This window comes from Dendropsophus ebraccatus, chromosome 11 (assembly GCF_027789765.1).
Source record: "Dendropsophus ebraccatus isolate aDenEbr1 chromosome 11, aDenEbr1.pat, whole genome shotgun sequence".
NCBI lineage: Eukaryota > Metazoa > Chordata > Amphibia > Anura > Hylidae > Dendropsophus > Dendropsophus ebraccatus.
Genome location: NC_091464.1, coordinates 98,260,468 through 98,282,652, shown reverse-complemented (window position 1 = coordinate 98,282,652; position 22,185 = coordinate 98,260,468). Strand labels below are relative to the sequence as shown.

Genomic DNA, 22,185 nt, shown 5'->3' with positions numbered 1-22,185 from the left:
TACTATAATACTGCTCCTATATACAGGGATATACTACTATAATACTGCTCCTATATACAGGAATATAACTACTATAATACTGCTCCTATATACAAGAATATAACTGCTATAATACTGCTCCTCTATACAGGAATATAACTACTATAATACTGCTCCTCTATACAGGAATATAACTACTATAATACTGCTCCTCTATACAGGAATATACTGCTATAATACTGCTCCTATATACAGGAATATACTGCTATAATATGCTCCTGTGACTACACGTAGCCCCCTCCGCCATCTGGGTGACTATATAATGTACGCAGTGTGTACAGTTATGAAGAGAACACAGCAGGCAGGATGGTGGAGTAGAATTTATTGCAGCAGAGGTTTCCATGGTTACTTATCCCTCTGGAGTCCAGTGATGATGGTGGACGGGGCCACAGCACAGTCACTGGGGGGGCCACAGCACAGTCACTCGCGGGGGCGTCACTTCTCAGTCAGTTTGATCACAGTAGACACCATGGCTCCAATCCCATCAAATATAGTGTGCAGGGGGGCGTGACCCATGAAAGCCGGGGTGGTGACAACTCTGCAGGTCCGGTCCACATGAATCTCGTATGGGGAAGGGTCAAGGAGCAAAACATTGAGGCCCCTCCCTCCTCCTCCCCACCACTGCACCCTCCCTTACACCACTGCACCCTCCCTCCTCCTCCCTTACTCCACCACACCCTCCCTTACTCCACCGCACCCTCCCTTACTCCACCGCACCCTCCCTTACTCCACTGCACCCTCCCTCCTCCTCCCTTACTCCACCGCACCCTCCCTTACTCCACCGCACCCTCCCTAACTCCACCGCACCCTCCCTTACTCCACCGCACCCTCCCTTACTCCACCGCACCCTCCCTTACTCCACCGCACCCTCCCTTACTAACCCGCCCCTTTATTCACCATTACATCCTCCCCAAGTGACCCAGCCCCCCTTTCCACCACTCCATCCTCCCCCAGTGACCCCGCCCCTCTCTATCCTCCCTGAGTGACATGCCACCTTACCACCCTCCCTGACAGTCACCCTGCCCCCCTCTCCACCTTCCCTAAGTTACCAGCCCCCCCCCTTTCCACCCTCCCTGACAGTAACCCTGCCCCCCTCTCATCCCTCCCTGACAGTCCCCCCTCCCCCCGCTCCACCCTCCCTGGCAGCCCCCCCCTCTCCACCCTCCCTGACAGTCACCCCACCCCCCGCTCCACCGTCCCTGGCAGTCCCCCCTCCCCCCGCTCCACCCTCCCTGGCAGTCCCCCCCTCTCCACCCTCCCTGACAGTCACCCCTTCCCCCTCTCCACCCTCCCTGGCAATCACCCCGCCCCCCTTGCATTATATACAGAACTCTAGTAGAAGGATATGTGCACCTCTTTGGGGCGATGCTTTCCTCCCAGCGCCTGGATGGCTTTGGCAGTTCCTGCATACGGCCACTTACCGCCTTGTTCTTCCTCCTGCCCCACAGTCACCTCCACTCCAGGAATCACCTTAGCGGCCAGGACCGGAGCAATGCAGCAAAGCCTGAGGAAAGACCACCAGCAGCAGAATAGTGAGTGCAGCTCTGGAGTATAATACAGGATCAGTAATGTAATGTATGTACAGAGTGACCTCACCAGCAGAATAGTGAGTGCAGCTCTGGGGTATAATACAGGATGTAACTCAGGATCAGTACAGGATCAGTAATGTAATGTATGTACACAGTGACCCCACCAGCAGAATAGTGAGTGCAGCTCTGGAGTATAATACAGGATCAGTAATGTATGTACACAGTGACCGCACCACCAGCAGAATAGTGAGTGCAGCTCTGGAGGGTGTGGTTACTGGGTGTGTCTGCGTTTGCTCCTGAGCTCCACACATCCAGACTTCCAGGAGGAGAGAGGCTGATTTTCCACCTGCTTCCCCAGGAAGGTGGCAGCTTCCTGGGAGAGTTTTCAGCATGGATCCCCTGACGTCCACCTCCCGGTCAAGGCCGGCGGGGGGTGTAGAGAGTAAGCTACCGGCCAGCGCTCCGGCTGGAGGGGTAAGAAGATCGAGTAGGGTTCGCAGCAATGTGGACCCAGCCCTTCCAGCGACGGGTGGAAGCCGCAGGGTTCCAAGTATGCAAGGAAAGCCTGCAAGCAAGGTGAGCGGAAGACGGGGTGCAGGTGCAGCTGCACGGAGGGGCTCCCAGGAGAGTCAGGTGGTGGAGCAGTGGGGTCTCAGGGGGCCCAGGGAGTCTGCAGCCACCTATGGCTCCAGGATAGCTGCAAAGCTTGCTGAGTATGAGCAGCTGGGAAAAGGCTGAAGGGGTTAAGAGAAGACCTGAGTTTTGCTAAGCACAGAGTCAGCTCAGCCCCAAAGAAGCAGAAGCCTGGACTCACAGCTAAGGTGAAGTCTCTGCAGCAGGAGATTAAAGACCTGGAGCTGCAGAGGATGGTTATTCTGGAGGGGAGCGATGTCTTCAGAGAGAAGCTCCTCAATGCGGACAGATTTGCCAGCATGAAATCCCCAAAGAAGAAGGAGGAGGATGGGGGTGATTGTTCCGCAGATGGTGAGAGCAGTAGTGAGGAAGAGGAAGGAGAAGATATGGAAGCTGGAGAAACCCCTGTGACAGCGAGTCTGGAGGACTTGGCTACAAAATCCCCCAGCGCACAAGGGGTGGATGAGTCCCAGCTGAGTCTACCTGCAGGACAAGTGGCCTTACCAACATCTTCAGGAGAAGGCTCTACAGAGGATGATGGTGGTGATGATGATGACTCTGGAGGAGCTCTGCTTGCACAAATAAAACAGATTGAATCCCCAGTGCACATGGAGAACTTCAGCTTTGGAGATGACCTGGGGATGGAGAGGTTAATTAAAAAGAAGAAGAAAGGCAGAAAAAAGAGGAAGAAGCCAGCAGAGCAGGTGAACCTTGTGTATGTTCCCTTTGTGCAGTCTGGGGCGGCTGCAAAGTCGTCTCAGGGTGCAGATACTGGTAATCTGACTGTCCCCGCTTCTGCTACTGTGGAGCGGGGCCAGAAAGCCAGTAAGAGCACAACCAAGATGGCGGAGAGCGCCGGCCTCGCTGGTCAGGGTAGTGAGGTCGGTAACTGTGTAGAACGGCCGGGGGGGGGCGGACAGTTTGGTGGCTGAGGTGATGTGTGCAGGGCGCTCCTCTGCAGGTAAAGGGAGGAGTGCCCCAGTGCCAGCGGCTGGCACATTGCCCGGGTGGTCGGGCATTAAAATTGTGGGCGATCGTTCCGCTGGATCTGGAGCTGTAGGACGCTCCTCTGCAGGCAAAGGGAGGAGTGTCCAGGCTTCAGGAGAAGGCACAAGTGCCAGTGATGATCTTACTGCCGGGGACAGAGCAAGCAGTAAAGAGACTGTCACTAAGTCAGGTGCCTGTCTGCTGCCGCAGGTACACACCAATGGACATGGACACATTTCTGACAGCCATAACATTAATGAAGCCATGCTTCAGGCGGTGCAGGAGATTGAGGCAGAGGTGCTGGCTGAGGCGGAGGGCCGGACAGGTGGCAATGCTGCATCTCCCCATGTTGCCCAGTCAAATGTGCCCAGGGATGCCAAGTATGCCACTGCTAATGCCAGAGCTACTACTAATATATCCTGTAGTAATGTAATAAAGCCAGCCAGACTACAGGTAGGCCAGTCCAGCCCAGCTAGGCAGGGAATGATTAATGCTGGTGTTAATGTTTCTTCTGTGGTTGCTGGGGGGAGTGGGGATGGTCCGGCTGCCCCCCCAGTGGTGGCCGCTCCAGTAAGGAGCTATGTCAACGTCGCTGCTGGGGAAACTAGGGGATCCTCATCTCTTAATCCAGGAGGAGGTAACTTGCAACGGCGCCTCCTGGAGGTGTTAAGAAGAGGAGACAGAACGCTCCAAGTAGAGGGCCGGGAGGTCGACCTGTCCTTCTACGTAGAAAGACATGGGCTTGGGGCATTCCGAGAGCATAATGGGGAAGTAGTCTGGTCCCTTCCGACACCCGGGCAGGAGGTTGGCCGTAGGAACGTGGCCCGTCTGGTATGGAGAGGCAGTGATGCGTGCCCATCCAGGGCAAAGGTGGTGGAGCTTCTCTTCCAGAGGAGTTTCAGGGCGAATGACATCTTTGCCCTGATCCACCCCTACGGTACCTCTGAATTCAACATCAGCTTTGAGAAGCCAGAGGGACTTGATCTCTTCTGGTCTAATCACGAGCTGGTGAAGGATGAGCCCGTGTGGGTGGATTTCGCTGTAAAGGCGTTATCCTGTCAGAGTTCAGTCAAGAAAGTGACCGCTCTGACACGCAACGAGTCACTTTCTTGCTATGACATCATGACCTGGCTAGGCAGGTATGGGGAGGTGACGGACATCCCCAAGAAAAATCTGGATGAGCATGGTATTTGGTCTGGAGCCTGGACGTTTTCCGTCCACCTCCGTCGTTCAGGCAACACTGTCGCACACATTCCATCTGCTGCCTTCTTTGGACGCGATAGGATCGAAGTCTTTTACCTTGGGCAGCCGAAGCTGTGTCACAGGTGTGGGGATCCCACCCACTTTAGTGCAAACTGCACTAAGCTGATTTGTGCATTGTGCGGTGCGGAGGGTCATCTGGCTGCCGCCTGTGGCCAGATTCGCTGTCACCTGTGTGGTGACCTTGGTCACCCATTTAGCAGGTGTCCACGCTCATTCTCCAATGCTGCGGCTGCCCAAGATGGGGAGAGCCTATAGTTGCCTCACCTGGGGAGGGGACCAGCAGAGGAGAAGGGGCACTGGTGCCAGTGAAGAAGGTAAAAAACAAGACCCCCTCTAAGCTCAGGCGATAGGAGAAGCGCAGAAGGAGCAGGGACCTGGGAAGTTCCCTGGTGCCAGGAGTAGTCAGTGGTCCTGCTCCAGATGCCAGCTTAGAAGGAACAGCTGAGGCTCTAGAGGATATCGAGTTAGATGAAGAGATAAGGAGACTTCGTAAAGAGGAGGCAAAGAGAGCCATTTCCTCCAGTTCCTCCCAATATGAAAGTTTGGATGAGGACGGTGGGAAAGGGCAAAATGAAAAACGTAAGTGCGACAGTAGGAGGCAAAGCCAGAAGGGGCCTTGGGCATCTTCTTCCTCCTCCAGTGTTGCGGGCCAAGTGCCAAAGGAAAGCCTGACTGACCCCTCTCTGATCTTTCTGTCCAATAGATATCAGGCCCTCGGCAAAGCCGAGGCTGAGGGACTGATTTTGGAGACGGTGAGGTCTCCAGGAGGTGCCGAGCCTGTTCCTTCTGAGGCAGTTTCCTTGGGAGGCCAGGTGGCCCCTGGGTCAGCAGATGAGGATCTGGGTATGGATATGTCTGCATCTTTAAAGCGGGTTAAAGAGAAGGCAAAAGGATCTTCTTCTGATGGGGAAGGGGGGGAAAAGAAGGGTAGGAAATAGAGACAAGGCTGTCCAACTCGATCACCCATGATGGCGGCACTCACCCCCATTGACTCTGGCATCCATTAACTGTGCCAGCATTAAGTCGGATACGGCTAGATTCGCAGCCTTTGATTTTCTCGGTCGTATTAACGCCGACATTTTGTTTTTGCAGGAGACCAGGTTGACAGACCAAGCCTTGCTAGTAAAAGCCAAGCGAGAGTGGAGGCATGGGCCTTCACACTGGTCTCTTGCGGCTGAGCCGTATAGTGGGGTGGCGGTCCTTTTTACCGCTCCTGTAGAATGCAGACGGGTTATTGAGTTAGAAATGGGGAGGTGCCTGATCTTGGATGTCCTCATGAAGGGGCAAGAGTTCAGGCTCATTAACATCTATGCCCCACAAACTAAGTGGGACCGTAAAAGCCTTTTTATGAGGATTAAGCCCTTTCTTTTTACGAGTCGGCAGGTGGTCTTTGGTGGAGACTTCAACACTATCACGAGGTCTCAGGACAGGAGAGGCGCCAAAGACAAGCTGGCTTATGATAGCATGGCCTTGATTAGTATAGTTTGGGAAGCTCGCCTAGAGGATGCCCACATCCGGACCCCCTCAGGCCACGCGGGTTTCACCTATCATCGAGGTAGCTGCAGGTCTAGATTAGACAGGTTTTATTTAAAGGAGGAAGCCGTCTTCCGCAGTGTTCGTGGTTGAGGTGGAGTTCTCCGATCACTGTCTAATTTTGTTTTCCCTGACTGTTTCAGAGACCCCCCGGATGGGTAGAGGCTACTGGAGGCTGAATTCGTCCCTCTTGGAAGAAGCAGAGGTAAGACAATCCTTTGAGGATTTTCTTCAGAGTCAGGTACCTTTACTGGGCCTATGTAGTAGTAAGTCAGAGTGGTGGGAGATATTCAAGAAGCGGGTTGCGAGGTTCTTCCGCCAGCTCTGGAGCCTTAGGTCCCTGAATAGGTATCGTGTGTATCAGGGCCTGAGGAGGAAACTCGAGCATCTTGTCTTGACTGGAGGTAGTAGAGAGGAGATCTCCAGAGTGAAAGCCTTGCCCATGAGGTGTCAGTATGATAGGCACACATCTTTAGTTTTTGAGAGGGATATCGGGAGGTACCGCTCGTCCGACCCCTACAGAAACTGTAAGATGTCAGTGAATAGTAAGATTGTGACTGGACTGGTTGATAGTACGGGATCTCTGAACGGGTCCAGATCAGGGATCCTGGAGGTCGTCAGATCCTTTTACTCACACCTCTTGGGGAGGAAGGATCTAGATCGGGATGTGATGTCGGGTTTCCTGGCTGACGCCATTCCTGAGCCAGGGGTAGACCCCTCTCTTGATGTTTTGGCAGAAGAGATCAGGGAAGAGGAAGTTAGACTGGCGATTGAAGGGCTTGCCCTGAAGAAGTCGCCAGGTCCAGATGGCTTAACATCTGAGTGGTATAAGACCTTCAGGGACCTCTTGGTTCCCCTCTTGACTGAGGTCTTCAATGAATGTCTTTCCTCGGGCACTCTGCCGAGGTCAATAAGGAGGTCAGCCCTGATTCTTCTGTCAAAAGGTAAAGATTTGAGCCGCATTGAGAATTGGAGACCCATAGCTCTTCTCAATGTGGACAGAAAGATTCTGGCCAAGATACTGTTTAATTGGCTAGTGAAGTTTGCACCCCGACTCCTTTCGGGGGCTCAGCACTGCTCTGTTCCAGGCCGAAGCACCTTAAGTGCTGTCCTTAGTGTCAGGGAGGCAGTGGAGCGGAGTAGTGCGGGTCTTTGGAAGGGGTACTTGCTGTCCCTGGATCAGGCCAAAGCATTTGATCGGGTGAACCACGAGTACCTCTGGTCCGTCCTTCTAAGATATGGCCTACCAGATACTTTTGTCAATTGGCATAAGATCTTGTATGCAGGGGCAGAGAGTTTCCCGCTGGTGAACGGTTGGTCTGGCCGCTCTTTTGAGGTTGGGTCTGGTGTTCGCCAGGGCTGTCCATTGAGCCCACTGTTGTATGTGTTCGCGATCGACCCTTTCCTTAGGAGGGTTGGTTGTGGACCATTGGCAGGGGTGGGGATGAGCCTGGATGAGCCAGAAGCCACCCTGAGAGTGGTAGCGTACGCTGATGATGTCACTATTTTTGTATCCTCAAGAGGGGAGGCAGATGTGGTGATGTCAGAGGTGGACTGCTACTCAGAGACATCTGGATCCAGCATCAACCGGGGCAAGTGTGAGAGTCTCTGGCTGGGAGGGGGAAATCCTAGTTTTGGTCTCCCGGACACCCTTCCAGAGCCCCAAGAGTCAGCAAAAGTATTGGGCATCACATTTGGCCAGGGTGATTACCCCACTAAAAACTGGGATGGTAGGCTCCAGGATGCCACTCGGAAGGTGGACCAGTGGAGAAGGTTGGTCCTTAACCTTAAGGGAAAGGGTACACCTGATCAAATCGTACCTGCTCCCTTTGTTCATCTACCTGGGCAGTGTATGTATCTTGCCAGAGGTTTCCTATACTAGGATCTACAGCCTGTTCTTCCAGCTGTTATGGGGGAATAGGCTGAACCTGGTCAGGAGAGAGGTTACATACCGCACGAGGAGACTTGGGGGTTTGTCTATGGTCAACCCTGTGGTGTTCTTAGTGAACACCTTCTTGAAAGCTAACATTGCAAACCTCTGGAAAGAGAGGGCTCCTCCGTGGGTACTCTCCTGCAGGGAATGGTTTCGGCCTTTCTTCCAGGAATGGGAGACAGGAGGGCGAGTGAAGGACCTTCGTACGCCCCATGGATATATTCTGGCTTACGCTACCTTGACTCTGAAGATGATACGCCGATGGGGTCTGGAAATGTGGGAGATCAGGACTCAGTCGAGGAAATTCCTTGACCAAAGGGTTCTGTTGACCCATTTCCAGAAGCCCCTGGCGCTCAGGGACTGCCCAGGTCTGGATCTGAGGGTTGGGTTAAATCTTTTTAACTCAAAGAGGATCCTCCAGAAGTTTTGGGATTTGGCCTGGCGCTGCTTCTAGGGGAAGCTATATGTGAGGGACAATTTGAAGTGCAGGAGCTCCGATGATCGGGGGTGTCCCCGAGAGGAGTGTGGTAATACGCTGGAAAGCATGGATCATTTCCTGCTTCATTGTCCCTTCAATATAGGGGTTTACACCAGGGTGGGCGCCTCCATAGGTTGGAGTCAGTTAGTCAGTCTCACCTATCCGGAGTGGGCTTATGGGGCATTCAGGAACCTGGGTGGCCGAGATCGCTGCACGTTATTCTTAGTCAGCTTAGTGGTTAGGTACCACACGTGGAACGCACGGTGTCTAGTATCTACACAGCGTGGAGTCCTCTCCGAGGTGGAGGTCTGTAGGAACATCACTGGTGACCTCGGGAAGATCAGGTCTTTGGAGTATGGCAGGCTGGGTACAAGTAGGGCTTCTCTCCTGTGGAGAGGTTTTTCCTTTTCTGTGCCCTAGGTACTGAGCCCACTGGGTGAGGTACCATAATTCTGGTTAGGGACAGAGTAGGTAGGGACAGAGGTAGGGAGAGTGTGAGGGTTAGATTAATATTTAGGGATAGTATTAGGGAGAGGGTAGGGTGAATAGTCAGGGATAGGTTATAAATTATTATGATACCCGGTCTACCATCCCGGTGGGGGGCTGTGCATGACACTTTAGGTTTTTGTTTTAATTTTCTATTCAGTTATAAACGGTAAAGGGCTCACAGGCTACCGAACTTGAGCCTTGTTGTTATGTGTTGTGGTGTCTGTGTTTTAGGTAGCTTGGTAAGTTGAGGGCTGAATAAGCCCTATGGACATTTATAGTTATTGTATATGGTATGGGGTATAGGATAGGTTGGGAGGGGTGATGGGGGGTTTACATCGTATGCTTTTCCCTGGATGAGTACTTGGGGTTCTGGCATGGGTCACGGAGGGACAAGAACTGAACTTATGGACCCAGACTCATGTCCAGATTTGGGGTGTGGGTGATGGGGTTTGTAGTTAGTGTATTAGATAGGTTTATGTAACATGGTTGCTATAATTTCAATATTATTTGCATTATTGTTTATTAGTATACTGTATTTGTAATATTATTATTATTTATTTATTTATTTTGTAAATAAGGCAGCCAGACCTGGTATTCTTAAGTTAGTATTTTTATACTATTTGTACTAACTTTGTTTTGTTAGGATAGTTTTAGTTGGGGATAGTTTCTTAACTGTTAAGGTTGTCTAGTGAGTGTGTGTGTGGTTAGGTGGGAGTTATGTATATGGGGATGGGAGGTTTGGTTGGTGAATTGTGTTGGGGTGTGTGTGAGTAAGGGGGTGCTGTGTGTGTTTAAATTATAAAAAAAAAAAAAAAAAAGCAGCTTTATGTGCAGTTTTGGTTTTCTTATTTTGTTCAGTTATGTCCAAGCGGGGACTGTATTAAGTTCGAGTCAAGAATGGCTCAAACCATGTTATAGCTTTTTGGCCCTTGGTCTAAAGCGGCTTTACTATATCATTTCTGTGTGCTGTGAGGTGTGAGTGTGGGGTAGGTAGTAGCGGTGGTGGGGTAGGTAGTAGCGGTGGTGGGGTAGTAATAGTTGTAAGCTTGGGGGGATTTTGGTAGTATTTTATAATGAAGCAGGACTGGCCGGTAAGGCAGGTGTGAGGGATGATTTCCTTCCCGTAAAGATATTGTTTAAGAATTTATTAATTTGTTTTTGTTTGTTTTTTTGTTATAAGCAGAAAGCTTTGTATTTGTTTTTGTTCTGGCTGATGTAGCCTCCTTTATGTTTATGTAGTTATACTTGTTAAGTTTTATATTTTTCTAATAAAAAGAATTACAGGATGTAACTAAGGATCAGTAATGTATGTACACAGTGACCCCACCAGCAGAATAGTGAGTGCAGCTCTGGAATATAATACAGGATGTAACTAAGGATCAGTAATGTAATGTATGTACACAGTGACCCCACCAGCAGAATAGTGAGTGCAGCTCCAATTAGTTTTGGGTGTGGTCCTGCTGTGTGAGGCTGTGCGAGTCTGCTGCTCCTGAGCTCCAAGCAAGCAAGATCTGCCCCTGGGCCTGCTCTCTCCTCCCCAGGGAGGGAGCGGGTTTCCAGGCATGAGCGAGGGAGGCGAGGTCCAGGCTTCTGTTTCCCGAGGTAGGCCGCCGGGGAGCAGGAGAAGCCAGCAAGCGGCCTGTACACCTGAGGATTCGGGGATGAGTTGTTCCACCAGGAGTCGCAGTAATTCCATTCCTACTCTCCCCACTGAGGCTGTGGACAACCGAAGAAGCCGAAAGGTTTCCAAAAAGGAAGAATCCACCTCAGGAAAGCAGAGTGCCACCAGCAGAAAGCCAGGTACTTCTGGAGGAAAGATGAGTGCTCACGGGGGTGAAGCCGACCTCGGTGAGGAAGGCTGGGGAGTGCAGAGGGCCCGGGAGTCTCTCTCCACCTATGGCTCCCGGGTCATGAGCCACCTCCGTGAGTATGAAGAAGCCAGCAAGTCTCTGAGGAGGCTCCGGGCAGAACTGCGCTACGCACGTGCCAGGGCCAACCAGGCTACAAAGAGGAAGAAGTCTGAGATCCAGGCGGAAGTAGAGACTTGAAGGTGAAATAAGAGATTTGGAGGAGAGGAAAGCAGAGATACGGGAGATGAGTGGTGGATTTAAGGAAAAACTTATAAATGATGACAGTTTCCGGGAGATGGCTGATAACAGAGAGAGAAGGTTGATGGGGCTGCAACCTGAAAGCCAGGTGGATGATGATGATGACGACAACAACGATGAGATGGATGAAGACCAACAGCCAGACCCACCTGGCAGCCTGCAGCAACACCAGCAGGCTCCGTACAGTGGGCCCCCTGCACAGCAGCCGGTGGTGACACCTGCCGACTCAGGGGAGGACAGTGACAGCAGCGGCCAGGGAGGGGCGCTCATGGCCCAGATTAGGATGATCGAGTCCCCAGTGTGCCCTCAGAACTTTGTGTTTGGAGATGAACTCCCAGAGGAGGCACCTGGGGGCAAGAAGGGAAAGACCAAGGCAAAGCAGCAAGAAGTGGTGAGTTACATCTACACCCCCCTCCCTTAGCCGGCCGCAGGGTCGGTTCATTGTGCGAGCCCCGTTACCCAGCCCAGCCCGTGTTCTGTAGTGGACTCGGTGCAAAGGTGAGGGGAGAATACAGATACTAAAAGGGCGTTGAGCTCCAGCCTTGTTTGTAGTAACAGGGATGGAGCAGAGAAGGCATCGGCCAAACGGCCAGACAGTGAGGGTGGCCCAGCGGTGGGCAAAAAGGCAGACTCCGATGCTGTTGTTCGCTCCCCTGTGGGAGGAGGGGGTGACTCAGTGCCGGAGGTAGTTGAGGTGGCTCCAGACGCTCCCAATAAGACTGGCCAAATAAAAACTGCAAAAAGGGAAATTTTTTTGTATTGGCGCCGCTGATCCCGCTGATCAGCGGCATGTGGACAATGCTAAAGACACTGCTGATGAGGCGGAGGGCACTAAAAAGAACAGAGTTGGGATGGCCTCTAGACCGGGCAAGCAAGTTGTCCGATCCCTTAAAGGGCCAGCGGAGGTTGTCCCAGCTCTAGTGCCCCGGGATGCTAAAACAAGAGACTCATTATCATCCTGTGCTGCATCTGCTGCTGGTCCAGCCAGTGTGAATGAGGGAGGGGATGGGGGTGCGGGGTGTATGAATGATGGAGTGTGGGGTGACCAAGGGCAGTGTTATTGGGGGTGGTAGTGATGGTGTTATGGGGGGGGGTGATATTATTGGGGGTGGGAATGATGTGATCGGGGAAAATGTTATTGCAGGTGGTGGTAATGTTACTGGGGACAATGTCATTGAAGATGGTGATGCTGTTATTGGGGGTGGTGGTGATGTTATGGGGAGGATTGGGGAAGTTATTAGAGACAATTTTATTGGGGGAGGTGGTGATGGTGGTTTAGGGGCAGGGACTGGTCCGGTTGCACCCCCAGCAGTGACGGCCCCTAGGAAAAGTTATGCGGGGGTCGCTGCTGGGGGAGGTAGAATGCCCTCCTCATCTCCAGGCTCTGGGGAAGGCATGTTGCGACGGCGTTTCCTGGAGGCTCTTAAGAAGGGGGAAAGATCGATCAATGTAGAGGGAAGAGAGGTTGATCTATCCTACTGGATAGACAGGCATGGCCTTGCTGCCTTCCGAGAACAAAGAGGAGGGGACACCACTTGGTCCCTTCCTACAGCCGGGCAGGGTGGTTTCCGTAGGAATGTGGTTTGTCTTCGGTGGTGGGGCAGTGATACATATCCCTCAAGGACCAAGGTGGTTGAGCTTCTGCTGAAGATGAGCTTCAAGGCAACTGACATCTATGCTTTGATACATCCTCATGGTACACCCGAGTTCGATGTCAGTTTTGTTCGGCCGGAGGGGCTTAAGCTTTTCTGGTCGAACTATGAATTGATAAAGAACGAGCCCGGCTGGCAGGACTTTGCCGTGCAGGCATTGTCTCGCCAAAATGAAGTCAAGAGAGTGACCGTCTTGACCCGTAATGAGTCACTCTCGTGTGGATATCATGACATGGTTAGGGCGGTACGGTGAGGTCATTGGTATTCCACAAAAAAATAGGGATGAGTTTGGCATCTGGTCAGGGGCCTGGACTTTTGTGGTAAAACTCAGACGTTCAGAAAATACGGTTACCCATATTCCATCTTCTGCCTTCCTCGGGAGAGATCGTATCCAGATCTGCTACCAGGGTCAGTCGAAGCTCTGTCACAGGTGCGGCGACCCCACACACTTCAGTGCCAACTGTACGGTACAGAAATGTGCCTTGTGTGGGGGTGTAGGCCATCATGCTGCATCTTGTGCGGAGATTAGGTGTCACGTGTGTGGTGACTTAGGTCACCCTTTCAGTCGTTGTCCTCGTTCCTTTGCCAATGCGGTCTTGGCCCCGGCGGGTAAAGGCCGTGAGCTGGAATATGCTGGGGAGGGGACTAGCAGAGGTAAAGGATCTGAGGGGCCAGTGAGGAATAGCAAGAAGACGACACCAGCGAGACAGACGTCTTGATAAGCGCCAAAAGGAGAGGGCCATGGGGGAATCCCAAGTTTCTGGGAGAACCTCTGGTCCTGTCCCAGAGGCCAATCATGCTGCTGAGGCCCTGAGGGATGATGAACTGAATGAGGAGGTCAGGAGGTTGCGTAGAGAGGAAGGTGCTGTCACCCCTGAGTCGTCCCATTGTGGGAGCGCGAATGAGGATGACTGGCAAGGATGGCAGGAGAAGAAACGTAAGCGGGGTACAAGTAAAAAAAAAAAGGGAGATTTGAGATCTTCTACCCTGGTCCAAGTGCCAAAGGAAGGTGAGACTTGCTCCCCTCTGATAGGTCTTTCCAATCAGTTCCAAGCCCTCGACAACATCTCTTCCTCTCTAGAGGAAGAAGCTGAGGGTGAGGTTCTGAAGGTGGCGGCAAAGCCTCCAGGGGGCGCCGAGTCTTTTTCTCCTGGGGAGGTTATGTCCTCAGGGGAGGGGACTGGCCCAGAGTCTGGGGACGAGGACAGTAATATTGATAGGCCTGGTGATATGGACACTTCAGTATCACTAAAAAGGGTTAAGAGTTCTTCTGACGTGGAGTGTGAGGAGGGTAAGAAAGGGGGTGGGAAGAAGAAAGCCATCGAACTCAATCACCCATGATGGCGGCACCCTCTCCGTTGACGCTGGCTTCCATTAATGTAGCCAGCATTAAGTCAGATACGGCTAGATTTGCGGCCTATGATTATTTTGCCCACGTTAATGCTGACATTTTCTTTTTGCAGGAGACCAGGCTAACAGACATGTCATCTATATTTAAAGCCAGAAGGGAATGGAGGAATGGGCCCTCCTACTGGTCTCTTGCGGCCGAGCCGTATAGCGGGGTGGCGGTCCTTTTTGCCGCATCGGTAGAATGCCGACGGGTTATTGAGTTAGAAATGGGGAGGTGCCCGATTCTAGATGTCCTCATGAAGTGACAAGAACTTCGCCTTATTAACATCTATGGTCCACAGTCCAAGTGGGATCGGAAGTGTCTCTTTATGAGGATTAAGCCCTATCTTTTTACAAATCGTCAGGTGGTCTTTGGAGGGGACTTCAATGCTGTCACGAGGCCCCAGGATAGGGGAGGTTCCAGAGACAAGCTGACTTATGATGGCGTCGCCCTGAATAGTATAGCTAGTGAGGCTCACCTGGTGGATGTTCACATCCGGCATACACCAGGCCACGCGGGATTCACCTATCATAGGGGTAGTTGTAGGTCCAGGATAGACAGGTTTTATTTAAAGGAGGAAGCAGTCTCTTCAGCAGTGTCCGTTGTTGAGGTGGAGTTCTCCAACCACTGTTTAATTTTGTTTTCTCTGAATGTTACAGAGACCCCCCGGATGGGTAGAGGCTACTGGAAGCTCAATTCATCTCTCTTGGAAGAAGCGGAAATAAGACAGTCCTTTGAGGATTTTCTTCAGAGCCAGGTACCATTGCTGGGCCTTTGTAGCAGTAAGTCAGAGTGGTGTCATCTCCATGTTCAAAAAAAGGGTTGCGAGATTCTTCCGCGAGCTCTCGAGCCTCAGGAGTCTGGACAGGTATCGCCTGTACCAGGGCCTGAGGAAGAAACTTGAACGTCTTGTCTCGACTGGAGGTAGTCGTGATGATATCTCCAGAGTGAAAGCCTTGCTAATGAAGTGCCAGTATGATAGACATGCATCTTTGGATTTTGAGAGGGATTACGGGAAGTACCGCTTGCCCGACCCTTACAGAAACAGCAAGATGTCAGTGAATAGTAAAATAGTCTCAGGACTGATTGATAGTACAGGATCCCTGAAAAGGTCCAGATCAGGGATCCTGGAGGTCGTCAGATCCTTTTACTCGCACCTCTTGGGGAGGAAGGATCTAGATCGGGATAAGGCCTCCGCTTTCTTGACCAAAACCATCCCTGAACCAAGGGTAGACCCCTCTCTTGATGTTTTGACAGAGATGATCCAAGAAGAGGAAGTCAGGGTGGCTATTGATGGTCTTGCCCTCAAGAAGTTACCCGGTCCAGATGGCTTAACATCTGAGTTCTATAAGACCTTTAAGGACTCTTTGGTACCCCTCTTGACTGAGGTATTTAATGAGTGTCTCTCCTCGGGCACTCTGCCGAGGTCAATGAGGAGGTCAGCCTTGATCATCTTGTCAAAGGGTAAAGACCCGTCCCGCATTGAGAATTGGCGTCCCATAGCGCTACTCAATGTGGACAGAAAGATTCTGGCAAAGGTGCTGTTTAATCGGCTGGTGAAGTTTGCACCCCAGCTCCTTTCAGGCGCCCAGCATTGCTCTGTTCCAGGCCGCAGTACCTTTAGTGCTGTGCTGTGCTCGGTGTCCGGGAGGCTGTGGAGCAGGGTAGGGTGTCCTTGCTGTCCTTGGATCAGGCAAAAGCGTTTGATCGGGTTAATCACGAGTACCTCTGGTCTGTTCTACTGAGATATGGCCTGCCGGGGGGTTTGTTGATTGGCTAAAGACCTTGTATGCAGGGGCAGAGAGTTTCCCGCTTGTGAATGGTTGGATTGGCCGCTCTTTTGAGGTTGGGTCTGGTGTCCGTCAGGGTTGCCCTTTGAGCCCACTGTTGTACGTGTTTGCAGTTGATCCTTTCCTTAGGAGGATTGATTGTGGACCGTTGGCAGGGGTGAGAATGGACCCTGCGGTGCCGGATTCCACTCTAAGGGTGGTAGCGTACGCCGATGATGTCACCATTTTTTTTTTCCCTATTTATTTTATAAGATTTTTATTGTCCATCACATAAAAGGTACAAAAACATAGGTTTACACATTCACAAATATATATATATATATATATATATATATAAACCTTTACATTATCTCATTAAATTATTTATTTTTCCCCCTCCCCCACAAGACATTTGATTCTAAATCCTCTTTAATATACAAAATCAAGCCCCTCGTACCCCCCTTCCCTTCCCTCTCAACCTCCCCCATCCCCCCCACCCCCGCCAAGGTAGGTAGAAAAAAAAAAAAACAAGACTTATTGGCATCTTTCAAATTTCTCTATACGGTTCTCCCAGTTTTTTATGCTAGGAGTTTCCGGTGCTGGCCATTTTCTCACAATCACAAGTCTTGCATAAAATAACATTCTCTGGATTTTTCTCCTACTATTCCTCTTACATGGTACAGACGAAGAGTCTCCCAAAACAGCCATTACTGGGCTTAATTCAAACTTTATCTTTAACATAGCCATAATTTTTCTGTGTACCAGTTCCCATAAGGAGCCCAGGTCCCCACACGACCACAACATATGTCCAAAACCGGCCGGCTTACACCACACCTTAGGCATTTATCCTCCTTCCACTTTTTGATCTTACATAGAAAAAGTGGGGTGTAATAAAGCTGATGGACAGTATTAAATTGAATAACTATGGGAGCCTGCCCTGGAAACTTCCTTAATACCTTTAAGTATCCTTGCCCATTGATCGTTTCCCAACTCTCCAAACTCCATTCCCCATTTCATCCTCCCTTTCTCACCTATTTCATAGTCCGACATGAAATGCAAGTATAGGGATTTAACCTCATTTTTATATATTGTCCCATTTCTACGTTTTCCTATTATTGGGCCCGGTTCGCATATATTACGCTGGTACCTTTTTAGGTTCCCTCGTATTACCGCTGTGTACCTCACATAATCATACCAGTGTTTCTCCTCTAACTTATATTCCCCTCTCAGAGTGGCCCAACCTTTAGTATCTTTTCCCAACATTACATCCTTAACTGTTCTTATTCCTGCTTCTACAAAGGCTTTCACTGCTCCTGAGCCTCCTCTCCCACTAAACCCCTCATACAGCCACAAAGGAGCAAACTCCAATAGTCCATTTCTTTTTAATTCTATCATAAGTTTTTTCCAAACCCTCATTAAGGACCTTACCATTACCAGATGATGTCACCATATTCGTCTCCTCCCAAGAGGAGGTGCAGTGTGTGATGTCAGAGGTGAAGCGCTACTCAGAGGCATCTGGGTCCAAGATCAACCAGGATAAGTGTGAGAGTCTCTGGCTGGGAGGTGGAGATCCTGGATTTGATCTCCTGGACACCCTTCCAGAGCCCCAGGAGTCTGCAAAAGTTCTCGGCATCGAATTCGGCCAAGGGGATTACCCCAAACAAAACTGGGACAGCAGGCTTAAGATCGCCGCTCAGAGGGTGGATCAGTGGAAGGGTTGGTCTTTGACCCTCAGGGAAAGGGTTAACCTGATCAAAACTTTCCTGCTCCCTTTGCTGATATATCTGGGCAGTGTTTGCATCTTACCAGAGCCGCTCTGGACTCGGGTCTACAGTGTGTTCTTCCAGCTGTTATGGGGGAATAGACTGAACCTAGTCAAGAGGGAGGTTACTTACCGTACGAGGAGACAAGGGGGGTTGTGTATGGTCATTACTTACCGTACGAGGAGACAAGGGGGTTGTGTATGGTCATTACTTACCGTACGAGGAGACAAGGGGGTTGTGTATGGTCATTACTTACCGTACGAGGAGACAAGGGGGGTTGTGTATGGTCATTACTTACCGTACGAGGAGACAAGGGGGGTTGTGTATGGTCATTACTTACTGTATGAGGAGACAAGGGGGTTGTGTATGGTCATTACTTACCGTACGAGGAGACAAGGGGGTTGTGTATGGTCATTACTTACTGTATGAGGAGACAAGGGGGTTGTGTATGGTCATTACTTACCGTACGAGGAGACAAGGGGGTTGTGTATGGTCAACCCCGTGGTGTTCCTGGTGAATACCTTTCTTAAGACCAACATTTCAAACCTCTGGAAAGAGAGGGCTCCTCCGTGGGTATTCTCCTGTAGGGGATGGTTTCGGATTTTCTTCCAGGAATGGGAGACAGGAGGGCAAGTGAAGGATCTCCGCACACCACACGGGCATCTTCCGGCTTATGCTACCCTGGTTCTGAAGGTCATTCGTCGGTGGGGTTTGGGGATGTGGGAGATTAGGACTCTGTCGAGGAAATTCCTTGACAATAGGGTCCTGTCATCCCATTCCCAAAAACGGATGGCGCTCAAGGATTGCCCAAGCCGGGATCTGGAGGTTGGTTTGGGCCTATTGAATTCCATCAAGATCCCCTTGAAGTTTTGGGACTTGGCTTGGCGCTGCTTCCATGGGAAACTGTATGTGAGGGACAATCTGAAGTGCAGGAGCTCTGAGGATCGGGGATGTCCCCGGGAGGAGTGTGGAGGCATGCTGGAAAGCATGGAGCATTTTCTGCTTCATTGTCCCTTTAATACAGAGGTTTACAACAGGGTGGGCGCTTCCATCGGGTGGCCCAGGTTGGCCCGTCTCTCCTATGCGGAATGGGCCTATGGAGCATTCAGAAACCTTGGTGGCTGGGACCGGAGCACTTTATTCCTAGTCAGCATAGTGGTCAGGTACCACACGTGGAGTGCACGGTGTTTAGTATCGACGCAGCGTAAAATCCTCCCTGTGGATGAGGTGGTTAGGGGCACAGCGCCCCCTGTGGATGAGGTGGTTAGGGGCACAGTGCCCTTGTGGATGAGGTGGTTAGGGGCACAGCGCCACCCGGGGGTGGCTGTAGCTGTAGCTGTGCTGTAGCTGTATAGGAATATAGGGCTTGCAGGTACTGATCTTGGGCTTTCGGGCTGTGTGTAGGGCTGAGAAGCCCCAATATGGTTTGCTGTGTATGTTTGTGTATATTATTAGTGTGTATATTATTAGTGTGTTTATTTGTATATATAGTTTGCATATTTTGTCTCCACCTGGGGTTGGGGGTTATGTACTGGGGGCATGGGATGCGGGACCAGCTCAGGGCCCAAAAATAAATAAATAAATAAATAAATTATATAAATGTTATGGTGTTTGGTGTAGGGATCTATGTATATATTCATCTATGTATTTATTTGTGCATTTATTTAATTTTGTGGAACGCAACCGGACCAGGGGGTTAGTGTAGAGTATAGTTATGTTAGTTATTGTTAGTTAAGTTTCATAGTGTTGTTATTATGGTGTTTTTGGGAAAATCTAGTTTGCACGTGTGGTGGATAATACAGCGGTGCGTTTGGTGAGTGTGAGGCTGGACCAGCCAGTACGCTTATGGACTTTTATGCACTTGTATGTATTGTACAGTTGTGTTATTTATATTATTGGTTTGTTATGTTTTATATTTTTAAATAAAAGATCTACAGGATCAGTAATGTAATGTATGTACACAGTGACCTCACCAGCAGAATAGTGAGTGCAGCTCTGCAGTATAATACAGGATCAGTAATGTATGTACACAGTGACCTCACCAGCAGAATAGTGAGTGCAGCTCTGCAGTATAATACAGGATCAGTAATGTATGTACACAGTGACCCCACCAGCAGAATAGTGAGTGCAGCTCTGCAGTATAATACAGGATCAGTAATGTATGTATACAGTGACCCCCACCAGCAGAATAGTGAGTGCAGCTCTGGAGTATAATACAGGATGTAACTCAGGATCAGTAATGTAATGTATGTACACAGTGACCCCACCAGCAGAATAGTGAGTGCAGCTCTGAGGTATAATACAGGATGTAACTCAGGATCAGTAATGTAATGTATGTACACAGTGACCCCACCAGCAGAATAGTGAGTGCAGCTCTGGAGTATAATACAGGATCAGCAATGTATGTACACAGTGACCTCACCAGCAGAATAGTGAGTGCAGCTCTGGAGTATAATACAGGATCAGTAATATATGTACACAGTGACCTCACCAGCAGAATAGTGAGTGCAGCTCTGAGGTATAATACAGGATGTAACTCAGGATCAGTACAGGATCAGTAATGTAATGTATGTACACAGTGACCCCACCAGCAGAATAGTGAGTGCAGCTCTGGAGTATAATACAGGATCAGTAATGTAATGTATGTACACAGTGACCCCACCAGCAGCAGAATAGTGAGTGCAGCTCTGAGGTATAGTAAAGGATCAGTAATGTAATGTATGTACACGGAGTAGATAAGACTCACCCTATAGGTTTCTTCTCTTGCCTGAAGTCTTGGAGAACTCTCTGGACATCACCAAGGACGGAACAGGATTCACCATCAACTGCGAAGGACGATCTGCAACATGAGGCTCCAGTTATCATAACTTATATACAGGTTTCTATCATGTCCCTCCCTTTCCCTTCTTCCTCCTGTAACATATATAAAGGTTTCTATCATGTCCCTCCTTTCCCTTCTTCCTCCTGTAACATATATAAAGGTTTCCATCATGTCCCCCCTTTCCCTTCTTCCCCCTGTAACATATATAAAGATTTCCATCATGTCCCCCCTTTCCCTTCTTCTTCCTGTAACATATATAAAGGTTTCCATCATGTCCTCCCTTTCCCTTCTTCCTCCTGTAACATATATAAAGGTTTCCATCATCTCCTCCTTTCCCTTCTTCCTCCTGTAACATATATAAAGATTTCCATCATGTCCCCCCTTTCCCTTCTTCTTCCTGTAACATATATAAAGGTTTCCATCATGTCCTCCCTTTCCCTTCTTCCTCCTGTAACATATATAAAGGTTTCCATCATCTCCTCCTTTCCCTTCTTCCCCCCTGTAACATATATAAAGGTTTCCATCATGTCCCCCCTTTCCCTTCTTCCCTCCTGTAACATATATAAAGGTTTCCATTATGTCCCCCCTTTCCCTTCTTCCTCCTGTAACATATATAAAGGTTTCCATCATCTCCTCCTTTCCCTTCTTCCTCCTGTAACATATATAAAGGTTTCCATCATGTCCTCCCTTTCCCCTTCTTCCTCCTGTAACATATATAAAGGTTTCTATCATGTCCCTCCCTTTCCCTTCTTCCTCCTGTAACATATATAAAGGTTTCTATGATGTCCCTCCTTTCCCTTCTTCCTCCTGTAACATATATAAAGGTTTCCATCATGTCCCCCCTTTCCCTTCTTCCTCCTGTAACATATATAAAGGTTTCCATCATGTCCCCCCTTTCCCTTCTTCCTCCTGTAACATATATAAAGGTTTCCATCATGTCCTCCCTTTCCCTTCTTCTTCCTGTAACATATATAAAGGTTTCCATCATGTCCCCCCTTTCCCTTCTTCCTCCTGTAACATATATAAAGGTTTCCATCATGTCCCCCCTTTCCCTTCTTCCTCCTGTAACATATATAAAGGTTTCCATCATGTCCCCCCTTTCCCTTCTTCCTCCTGTAACATATATAAAGGTTTCCATCATGTCCTCCCTTTCCCTTCTTCTTCCTGTAACATATATAAAGGTTTCCATCATGTCCTTCCTTTCCCTTCTTCTTCCTGTAACATATATAAAGGTTTCCATCATGTCCCCCCTTTCCCTTCTTCCTCCTGTAACATATATAAAGGTTTCCATCATGTCCCCCCTTTCCCTTCTTCCTCCTGTAACATATATAAAGGTTTCCATCATGTCCTTCCTTTCCCTTCTTCCTCCTGTAACATATATAAAGGTTTCCATTATGTCCCCCCTTTCCCTTCTTCTTCCTGTAACATATATAAAGGTTTCCATCATGTCCTCCCTTTCCCTTCTTCTTCCTGTAACATATATAAAGGTTTCCATCATGTCCTCCCTTTCCCCTTCTTCCTCCTGTAACATATATAAAGATTTCCATCATGTCCCCCCTTTCCCTTCTTCCTCCTGTAACATATATAAAGGTTTCCATCATGTCCCTCCTTTCCCTTCTTCCTCCTGTAACATATATAAAGATTTCCATCATGTCCTCCCTTTCCCTTCTTCCTCCTGTAACATATATAAAGGTTTCCATCATGTCCTCCCTTTCCCTTCTTCCTCCTGTAACATATATAAAGGTTTCCATCATGTCCCCCTTTCCCTTCTTCCCCCTGTAACATATATAAAGGTTTC

General features: G+C 49.7%; 1 protein-coding gene across 1 annotated transcript in view; it reads right to left on the bottom strand.

The window, feature by feature from the left end:
- Positions 1–346: 346 nt before the first annotated feature.
- LOC138767263 (glutamine amidotransferase-like class 1 domain-containing protein 3, mitochondrial) overlaps positions 347–22,185 on the bottom strand; it is a 45,872-nt gene continuing 24,033 nt past the window's right edge. Inside the window, exons 5-7 of the mRNA XM_069944682.1 lie at positions 20,313–20,405; positions 1,389–1,543; positions 347–605 (exon numbers count right to left, since the gene is read on the bottom strand). Coding sequence (XP_069800783.1) covers positions 475–605; positions 1,389–1,543; positions 20,313–20,405 — 379 coding nt within the window. The 3' untranslated portion in view covers positions 347–474. The remainder of the gene's footprint in view (positions 606–1,388; positions 1,544–20,312; positions 20,406–22,185) is intronic.